Here is an 11,384-nt window from a genome sequence, read left to right on the forward strand (position 1 = left end):
CCATTAGATGTATAGGCCCCCATACACATAAGATCTATAGGCCCCCATACACATTAGATCTATAGGCCCCATACGCATTAGATCTATAGGATCTCGTACACATTAGATCTATAGGCTCTGTAGGAGGGTGTAAGGTATGGAAGGTACGTGTCACCGAGGTTCCTAGCCCCGGTGAGATAAGAACCGGTAACTTTGTGTGTCAGCGGCAGCTAGTGCTCGCTGACATTGTTTTTTTTAGTGTGGCTGTAAAGCCGATCCGGGCCGGTTCTTATTGGGAGCAGCCGAAGAGCAAGGTGGGTGGCTGTTCCCCACGTCCAGGCGAGGTTTTGGGCTGGGGTTTAAAAACCCAGCCAGCAGCTCAGCTGGGTGTGGTATGTTCCTTCAAGTGAGAGTGGAGCTGTGGAAGCTCTGTGTTTTTGAGAGCTGCATGAGAGCCGCCTGCTGAGAGTCAGGTGCCCTAAAGCCTGCTGTGGTCTGCCAGGTGATTTATGTTATTTTTGGGAGCTCTTGCGGTGTGAACTAACACCAGGACTCTGTAAAGCATTGTTTTTTCTTTTCTGCCTTTTCTGTGTGAATAAACACTGGACTTTTGTTTTTTCAACCGTGGTCTTGCCTCTGTATTGCGTCTGCTTACCCTGCCTACCAGAGCAAATCCCTACAATTGGTGGAGGATGCGTGCAGAGCAGTGAGGCTGGTGTGATTGCCAAAATATTTTTGGTTTGCACACGGGTGTATGTCGTTTATCAAACCTGCAAGGTTTAAACCTGTGTCACGTGACAAAATGGAGGCTTTTTTGAAGGCCCTCATGGAGGCTAATCTGCAGCAGCAAGAGACCAACCTGCAGCAACGCGAGGCTAATAAGCAGCAGCAAGAGACCAACTGGTTGCTGCTACAACACGTGATGGCTTTGCAAACAGCAGGAGCAACCCCAAGCGTTCACGATGCCCGGAAAGCAGTTCATGCAGCGATCCCTAAGATGACACCCACAGATGACATCGAAACATACCTGGCGATGTATGAGAAAGTGGCCAACAGGGAAAGGCTGCCCGTGGACCAGTGGGCTGAGGTCATTGCTCCTTTCCTGGCATCAGAGTCTCAGCACGTGTACTTAAATTTGCCGGACGATCAAGCGGCCGACTACCCAAAGGTAAAGGGGAAGATTTTGGAAAGACTGGGGGTGAATGTGCTGGTTCGGGCCCAGCGGGTGCATCAGTGGGAGTTCAACCCGGCTAAATCCGCGAGACCCCAGTATTATAACCTGCTCAACCTGTTGCAAAAGTGGCTACAACCTGACGTGCTGAGCCCCACTGCTATGCCTCCCCCTCTCCAGAAATGGATGGATCAGGTCTCTCCAGGTAATGCGCTGGAGATGGTCGACCTGGTGGGTTCTTTTGGGAGGGGGGCACTCAAATCCAGAGTCCCTCCGCCCCGGACCCGGCGACTGGTGCCCACAAAACCTGCCCGGGATGAGGCCCCTGTGGACCCCGCTCTAATGGTCTGCTGGCGGTGTCGGGCTCCTGGCCATGTTCGAGCGGACTGTCCACAGCAGGGGGGAACCCATAGACACAAACTATGGCTTCCGTCAATCATTGTATGCCAGGAAACTGTGTGTGGTGGTTGCTCCGGAGTCTCTGAACCACCTGTGCCAGGTGGAGGTGGGAGACACTCCAGCGGAGGCTCTGTTGGACTCAGGGAGTCTGGTGACCCTGGTAAGGGCTTCCCTGGTACGCTCTGCTGAGTATACTGGCCGTAAAGTAGGGGTCATGTGTATACATGGGGACTTAAAAGACTTCCCTACTGCTATGGTGTCTCTGTCCACTGTTTACGGCAGGTGGACCCACGAGGTGGCTGTCGCAACTGATGCAAAGTCCAAAGATGGAAAGGATTGGGACCTTCTTCTGCCCTATCTCACGTTCGCAGTGCGAGAGGTGAGCCAGGCCTCTACTGGGTTCTCACCCTTCGAATTGCTATATGGCAGACATCCTTGTGGTTTGTTGGACGTAGCCAAAGAGGCGTGGGAACAATAACCTACTCCGCATAAAAGCCTCCTTGAATATGTTACCAAGATGCAACAGCGGATAGAGACCGTTTTGCCTCTTGTCAGGGAGCATAGGGAGGCCACTCAGCGAGCCCAGAGTCAGATCTATAATTGGCAGACCCGGGTCCAGATCTTTAACCCAGGTGATCGGGTTTTGGTTCTGGCCCCCATACACATTAGATCTATAGGCCTCCATACACATTATATCTATAGGCTTTCATACACATTCGATCTATATGCCCCCATACACATTAGATCTATAGGCCCCATACAAATTAGAGCTATAGGCCCCCATACACATTGGATCTATAGGCCCCCATGCACATTAGATCTATATGTATCCATAGTCATTAGATATATAGGCTCCCATGCACATTAGATCTATAGGCCCACATGCACATTAGATCTTTAGGCCTCCATACACATTAGATCTATAGGCCCCCATACACATTTGATCTATAGGCCCCCATACACATTTGATCTTTAGGCTCCCATACACATTTGATCTTTAGGCTCCCATACACATTCGATCTTTAGGCCCCCATACATATTCGATCTATAGGCCCCCATACACATTAGATTTGTGTTTGCCTAACCCACCAATTTCAGCAGGTTCAGCCGACCGTCTAATGTGTATGCATGCCTCCCAACAGATCCGGGTCCAGTGGGACAGTCCAGAATTTTGGCCTCAGTTGCCGTATGCCCCTAAGCATGCATCCTGTATAGAAAGGCACTGAGCATAGTTTGTGTCATGGCTTTACGTAAAATAATTTGCCACTGATATTGTCCCTTCTTGAGTTTTTCAAAGGTTAGGAGGTATGTGTATTGTATTCTCCTATCTCTCCTTCAACAGCTTACATTGGGAGAGATAAGGATCGGGCATTTTGGATTCCAGCTGCTTGATCCTTTTGTTCTCGGGGAGATAAACCACTGCCTTCTCCCCAATCATTATATAGGCCTGCTTAGACAAGCATGCATATGTGTGGGAGGATCAGGAGAGATAGCTGTTGGCCAAATGTGTCATCTTTGTATGACCAGCTTAAAAAAAAGTGGACCAGAAGGATAATTTTGTCCTAGATTTTCCATTTGCACTTAGAACCAACTGGCAACCTGCAATCCATGCACCAGTGGAAGGCAACTGGATAGAGTACAGTGCCTCTCTCAGATCACTTATCGGGCAGGGGTGCTACAGTAGTATACACTGAGTGCTCTGCTTCATCATAGAGAAAAGGTCTGTATGTACTGTGTACATATGCCAACCGTCTTTACTGTGGTTGAACATGTTGTGAAGTGGAGTAAAATGGAGTAAAAGACCACCTTCAAGACCCCCTCGATTTTCTAAGAACTTGCAAGTATGCTAGAAATTCTGATACCATGTCCTTGCCCTACCAGTGCCATAGACGGACGCAGTCATAATTTATGGCAGTGTATATTTAATGCACAGACTGTATGTCAGCCTGAGGTGTGCTGCACAGAGGTAAGAGCCTAAAAATTATTATCCTGAAGGTCACAAGTGAGTCATTACTTTGAGTAAACTTATATAATAACACCTTGAAAAGGATTTTCAAAACATTAAGTATTGATGGTCTATCCTCAGGATAAGCCATACATATCTGATCGGTGGGGGTCCTCACTCTGGTAAGCGTTATAACTCCCTCCTAGGTCACGTTCATTGGTTACATGACCTAGGTGCAGCTCAGTCCTATTCAATTTAATGGGCCAAAGCTGCAATACCAAGCATGGCCACTATACAATGTAAGGCGCTGTGCTTGGTGAGCTGTGAGAGGGTGGTAAGCTCACCAGGGCGCCATGGCTTCTTCAAACAGCTGACCAGCAGGGGATCCGGGTGTTGGACCCCCTGACGATCTGATGTTGATGACCTATCCTGAAGATATTCCATCAATATTAAATTCCTAGAAAACCCCTTTAAATTAAGCTCTTAAAAGAGACCGTCTGCATTAACTGGGGAACAAACAGAGCACTTACCTGGTGCCCTTCTTTTCATCTTTTCAGCTGCAGAACCACCTATTTCACAGTATGTTGGTAATCCAAGACACTTTCTGGTTCTCCAGCCCTGCTCTTGGATGGTCCACCAATGCTCCCATGAGCAATGGTGTCCAATCTGAGCAGGAAGTGTCTTGGACTACCAAATGCAAATGCATCCGGTGTCCTGAGAAGCAATGCAGCCATCTTGGATGACAGAAGAGGAGCCTGGGAACTGGCGGATCTACAGCTGACAGCTTAGGTACCAGGTAATGAAAAGTTCTGCTTATAACCAAGTTAATGTGACTTTTTTTCTTGAACCAGAGGGTTGCTTTAAGAGGAGTTTCACTTTAAAGGGGTATTCCCATCTCATAACGTGATTGAATATTGCTATTGCTAAGATGGGAACCCCAACCGATCCTGATAATAATGGTTCTGCATTGGTGATTGATTGATGGAGTTACCCTATACAGCAGGCGGCGCTGTTGTGCAGGGACAAAAGACCGAAGCAGCTTTGCCACCAAATCAATACTTCAGCCCCTTTATTTTCAGGATTGTTGAGGGTTCCAGAAGTTGAACCCCCACCGATCATAAAGAATATGGGAATGCCCCTTTAAATGCATCACAACATTTTCTTTTCAGTTGAGAGTTCATATCAGAATTAGTAAGAGATCTAGTTTACTGTGCATTCAAATGTGTTAACATGAACGTCCCTGAACCTGTTCTGCTATGACAACGACCTTTTGCCTCATGTGAACATGCCCTACAGTGCTTGTGTGCTAGTAATAATGTAATGATATGCTATGCATTGAGTCTGTAAATCACACATAGCATAAGAGAATAACAAGCAATAAAACTGAGTTATTTGGACAAAGACTACGCTTTAATATATAGGTACAATAAATTCAGAAAGTTTTCAGACCTTTACTTTTTTCACATTTTGCAGGCTTGTGCTATGATAAAAAAAAACAAGTTTTCTCCTATCAATCTGCTCTCAATACCCTATATTGACAAAGAGAAAGCTAGAATTCTAGAAATGTTTGCAAATTTATTAAAAAGGAAAAACTAAAATTTAGCATGGACATAAGTATTCAGACACTTCGCGATGACAATTGTAATTTAGCTCGGGAAGGGGGGACATCTAATTTCTCTTGATCATCTTTGAGATGTTTCTACAACTTGATTGGAATCGACCTGTGGTAATTCACTTGATTGGACATAATTTGGAAAGATACAGCCCTGTCTATATAAAGTGTCCTAGCTGACAATGCATATAAGAGCACAAACCAAGCTATGAGGAGGAAAGAACTGCCTGTAGAGCCCAGAAACAGGATTGTGTGGAGGCACAGATCTGGAGGGTACAAAAAAAATTCTGCTGCACTGTTCCCAAGAGTTCCCAAGAGCACAGTGGTCTCTATAATTTTTGAATGGAGGACATTTGGAACAGCCAAAACACTTCCTAGAGCTGGCCGCGCCACCAAACTAAATGGGGGGAATTAAGAACTTAGTAAGACATGTGACCAAGAACTCAATGGTCATTTTGGCTTATCTCCAAAGATCCTGTGTGCAAATTGTAGAAACTCCCAGAAGGTCAAACATCACTTCAGCCCTCCCCCAATCTGGGCTTTATGACAGAGAGGCAAGAAAGAAGCCTCTCCTTGGAAAATGACACATGAAAGTATGTTTGGAGTGTGCAAAAAAGCACCTTAAGAACTCTCAGACTGTGTGAAACAAGATTCTCTGGTATGATGAAACCAAGAATGAATTTTTTGGCCTCAATTCTAAGCATCATGTCTGAAGGAAACCAGATACTGCCCAATACAATCCTTACAGTGAAGCAAGGTGGTGGCAGCATCATGCTGTGGGGGTGTTTTTCAGCGGCTGGGACAAGGAGACTGGTCAGGGTTGAGGGAAAGCTGAATAGATCAAAGTACAGAGATATTCTTAATGAAAACCTGATACAAAGTGTTCTGGACTTCAGACTGGGCTAAAGGTTCACCTTCCAACAATACAATGACCCTAAGCACACAGCCAAGACAACACAGGAGTGGCTTAGGGACAACTCTGTGAATGACATTGAGTGGCCCAGCCAGAGTCCTGAAACCCAATCAAACATCTCTGGAGAGACTGGAAAATGCCTGTCCACTGATGGTCTCTATCCAACCTGACAGAGCTTGAGATAATCTGCAGAGAAGAATGGCAGAAGATCCATAAATCCAGGTGGGCAAACCTTGGGGCATCAAACCCAAGAAGACTGGAGGATGTTGTCACTGCCAAAGGGGCTTTAACTACGGTAAGTCCTAAATAAAGGGTCTAAATACTTATGTCAATCAAGATTTTAGTTTTTCCTTTTTAATAAAAATTTGCAGAGATTTTAAACATTCTGTTTTCACTTGGTCATTATGGGGTATTGAATGATGGGGAAAAAAAACTTTATTTTTTAATTTTATTTTAGCACAAGCGGTGTCCTCTACTAGCTATCTGATGATTGCCGGGAGGGAACGCTTCCCTCCAGACAATCGTCTGTGGCATCAAAGTGTCTAATACACAATTAAGAATATGCCAGCAATATCAAATTCCTGGAAAACTTCTTTAAGAGCTAATGGCCAATAGCTAATCTTTAAAACATAGGATTCACCAAATAAGGAAGGCCACAACTAGGGTGTGTGAGCCTGAGGGGGTCCATGGAACATCTTGTCTCAGATGAGAAGATCAGTATGGATTGTAGTAGGAAGCCCTGTTGAAAATTGTGCATTGGGGTCTAAAAATTTCAAACTTCCCCTCTGCAACTGGACACAGTCGTTAGAATGCATTGAAAGATGAAACCCTCAACACGCATCTACAGGATAGACAATAAACATATCATTGCTGGGGGCCCAACCTCTGGGACCACCACAATCACTTAAATGGAGGTCCTAAGCTCTCCGTTCTGGAGACATTTGAATGGAGCTATGCACACTGTTGCTGCATTCAATATCTATGAGACAGACAAAGATAGCCAAGCTAGCCTATCCTTAGGAGAGGTCATCAATATGTATTTGGTGGGGGCTCCAAACTCCTGGCCCATCAGCTGTACGAAGAGGCCATGGTTCTCCAGTGAGTGCTGCAGCCTCTTCCTAGGCCAGTGATGTCACATTCATCGATCACATGGCCTACGTGCAGCCAAATCCCATTTAAGTAAATGGGCTTGGGCTGCAATACCAAGCACAGCCATTACATAATGAATAGTGCTGTTCTTGGGAAGCTTTGAGTAGGCTGCAGCACACCCTGAAGCGCCGCAACCTTTTCAAACAGCTGATCAGCGGGGGTTGATGAGTGTCGGACCACCACCAATCTGATATTGATAACCTATCCAAAGCTAACCCTTTAACTTTTACAAAATGACAGTTTGCTGCCCCTTTAAATGTGCTCTAATAGATTCTAGATCGATCCAGTTTTTAAGCCTGAAGCCTTTACGGGAAGAATCACCTACAAAACGGTTGAGCACACAGTCCACAAATGCAAGTTGTCACATATCTGCTCCCCAGGGGGGGTTGAGGTGATTTCAGCCTGCGTAACTAACTGCTAACATACTGTATTAGGCTACGGGCAGGTGGCTTGTCTGCATAATGCGCAGGCACACCCAGGGTGTGGCAGGACAGCAGCCGTAGATTTTAGCTATTATACGGAGGCATTCATGAAATGTCGTAATAAAGGAAACGCCCTCAGTCTATGTTTTGTTCAGACAGGACCACAGCAGAATTTAAGCCCTTACACATTTAACCACTTCCAAACTGTACATTCCTCAGTGGGAATATCCCAGGTCTATGTACTTTCAAATAAAAAAAAAATTCAATAAAATAAAAAAATACTTAAAAATGTTCCTGCTCTCCTTTTTGAAATTTACAAAATCACAACATTCCTTCTTAGAAGCTTGACCATTGGTGATGGACAAATTGCTGGGTGGCTGGAATATGAAACTCCTACGACTCCGCCACTTGTAATTTTTTCTTACTATTATTTCGATTTTTATGATGTTTCTTTTCATAATTTATTCAATTTAACCAAATGAACTATTAATAATGATAGACGCTAAGATTCCAAATGAATTAAAGAGAAGAAGTAACACAATTATAATGATTAAATCGTTACAGACAAGGGAAAAAACATATCTGGATTCTTGATGTCAAATCTCTAAAGGCCATTAAGCCGTAAAGTCGCTCTAATCCTGCAGTAATCACTGTAATGCAATTATAATAGAGGGGAATTCTGAAATATGGCTTTATTATAATATATTAACTCTCGTTAGCTCCAAGTAAGCAATTGTATGGGAGTGTAAGATGTATTCGTTGATAACTTTACAAATTTGCTGTTAAAGAGTCTTGGGAAGCCCCAATGGCACATGTTTTCCCATGACTAAGAAACTCAAATACATGTTCACTTGGGATTGATTTGATTTTAGTGGGAAACTATTTCTAATAGTTTTTACTCCATTGATGTCTATGGAAATCAAATCAAATATAAATCACGTTGATTTAATTTTTTTTATAAATTAGCTAATATTAAAACAATATTTAAAAATATTCTAATCTAATCTTTACGGATTCAAGTCGAAAATCATCTCAATTCTCGAACCATTGTAAACTTGGTGACTTGATTCCCCATCTCTATTTGCAATAATTATAATCGGTAGGCTTTCCAACTCGTTTGTAACTTGAGTAATGTACAGTAATAACTATGAAAAAATCAGCACTTACCTCTTTTACATATTTCTCAGCCTCCACCGTCACAGTATTGTGGTTCTTGTGTTCTTGGAACATACACAGGTAGCAGATGCAGGTTTGGTCTGATTGACAAAACAGCTCCATTGTCTTGCTGTGAAGTGGGCATTTTCTGGCTTCAAAGTCCCTAATGGGATCCAGCAGTTTGTGGTCCCGAAAAGCAGCTCCTTCCAAATGGGGTTTAAGGTGGGCTTCACAGAAGGAAATCTGGCAGACTAGACAGGACTTAACAGCTTTCTTTTTGTCTTCAATGCATGTATCGCAAAGGACATCATCCGACTCTATATTTGCCCCTACACTTACGCGAGCAGACTTGCGATTTTCTAAACTATCATGACCAGGGCTTCCAGGAGCTTTCGCATCAGATCCACCATAAAGATTCAGACGATTGAATTTGATTCCAGCCCCAGGACTATTCTTCAGCACTGTGGTTTTCACGCCTCCTTGGTCTGGTCCTGGGCTACTTAGGATCTCTGGAGTTTCATCAATACTGGAATTTGCAGAATCTTGTTGAAAACTCTCTTCGGAATGGGAGCCATTGGCTGTCTTAACATCGTGATCTTCCATTGTCTTAGTACCTGGACTTTAGAGGACCCTTGTTAATCCTGTAGATTCCTTGTGCTTCTAAATCTGTGGAGATACTGTAAGATCACAGGTAGAGCAAGGAAAGTACTCTGATAAATATCTGACTGTGACTCACAAATAGTCTGAGGAAACCTTATTCCTGCCGATGACGATGAACCACAGCAAAGGAGATATGATGAAGAGATGAGACAGCTAAGGTTACACAATGTGATCCACACCCAGGAAGCCCTGAGAACATTCCTGCCCTGCCCTCTTTTACAGAATGAGACTTCTTTTTTAATTATTTTTCTAGCTGGCTGCAACCTCTCCTAGTTGTCAGTGTAGACAATTATTTTCTAGCTCTCCAAACTGCTGATTAGGTGTTTTATAAGGGGTTAGTGTCCTACATACAACTATCAGTTATTGCCTTTTACACGGAACGATTATCATATAAAAAAAAGTTATTTTATTGAGCAAGTGTGTCCAGTCACTGTGCAGTGTAAACAGGTGCAGAGATTCAATGATAATTTTTCATTGATTATAGGTTGGTAGGAAAGGAGGAAATAAAAGTGATATCAAAAGCAATCAAAATTACAAAAAAGCATATGATCACTGTTACACATAAATGCACATATTTCGAACATTAAATCGATAGTAGGCACTCCTTACTAAATCAGTGATTGTCATTCTTTACTAAATCAGTGGTCGGTGCTCCTTACTAAATTGATGACTGCCACACCATCATTATTGGCACTCCTTACTAAATTGATTGGTGCTTGTTATTAAACAGATGATCAATGCTCCTTAATAAATTTAGGATACGCACTACTTACTAAATCATTGATTTGAACTCCTTCGGGGTTGATGATAAATCAGTGATCGGCGCCCCTTACAAAATCGCACTCCTTACTTAATCGCTAATCGGCGCTTCTTACTAAATTGATGATCAACACTTCTTACTAAATCGATGATTGGTGCTCCTTACTACATCGATGATTGGCGCTCCTTACTAAATCGATTATCAACTCTCCTTACTAAATCGATGATCAGCACTCCTTACTAAATTGATTGGTGCTTGTTATTAAACAGATGATCAATGCTCCTTAATAAATTTAGGATACGCACTACTTACTAAATCATTGATTTGAACTCCTTCGGGGTTGATGATAAATCAGTGATCGGCGCCCCTTACAAAATCGCACTCCTTACTTAATCGCTAATCGGCGCTTCTTACTAAATTGATGATCAACACTTCTTACTAAATCGATGATTGGCGCTCCTTACTAAATCGATGATTGGCGCTCCTTACTAAATCGATTATCAACTCTCCTTACTAAATCGATGATCAGCACTCCTTACTAAATAAATGATCGTCCCTCTTTACTTAATCGATAATCGGCGCTCTTTACTAAATCGATGATTGGCACACCTTACTAAATCAAACATCGGCGCTCCCTACTAAATCGATGATCGGTGCTCCTTACTAAATTGATGTTCAAATCTCTTTACTAAATCCATTATCAACTTTCCTTACTAAATCGATGATCAGCGCTCCTAACTCCTTACTAAACCATTTATCGTTGCACCTTATTGTTGATTGGTGCTCCTTACTAAATTGATGATTGATGTTTCTTACTAAATCGGTGATCGGTGTTCCTTACTAAACTGATGATCGGCACTCCTTACTAAATGGCTGATTGGCGCTTCTTACTAAAGGCCACTATTACACTGCTAGATTTAGCAGACGATTGTCGAGAAGGAAGCATTCCTTCCCAACAATCACCTGCTGGTCAGTCAAGGAGACCTCTTTACATGCAGCGATCTCCTCCACAGTATGGCGAAATGCTTGTTCATCGGGTAATGGCATCTTTCATGGGGTCACCTAAATCATCAGCTGATTGTGCCAACTAAACAGCACTTTGCTGCCGACAAACAATAATTCTGTATAGGGACGACCAATGGTATTAGAGATCGCTCTTCTGAATACTATGGAAGAGATCGCTGCATGTAAATACGGGCAGGTGATTGTTGGGAAGGAA

The 11,384-nt window shown here is 43.2% G+C and overlaps 1 protein-coding gene across 2 annotated transcripts in view; it reads right to left on the minus strand.

Annotated features, from left to right (window-relative positions):
• Positions 1 to 9,545, minus strand: part of TRIM29 (tripartite motif containing 29) — a 72,278-nt gene extending 62,733 nt beyond the window's left edge. The window contains exon 1 of one of the 2 annotated variants that reach the window (XM_040425119.1): positions 8,758 to 9,545. In XM_040425119.1, coding sequence (XP_040281053.1) covers positions 8,758 to 9,348 — 591 coding nt within the window. In that variant the 5' untranslated portion in view covers positions 9,349 to 9,545. The remainder of the gene's footprint in view (positions 1 to 8,757) is intronic. The other variant, XM_040425109.1, reaches the window with a different exon arrangement.
• Between the last annotated feature and the right edge of the window lie 1,839 nt (positions 9,546 to 11,384).

This window comes from Bufo bufo, chromosome 1, assembly GCF_905171765.1.
Source record: "Bufo bufo chromosome 1, aBufBuf1.1, whole genome shotgun sequence".
In the NCBI taxonomy this organism is placed as follows: domain Eukaryota; kingdom Metazoa; phylum Chordata; class Amphibia; order Anura; family Bufonidae; genus Bufo; species Bufo bufo.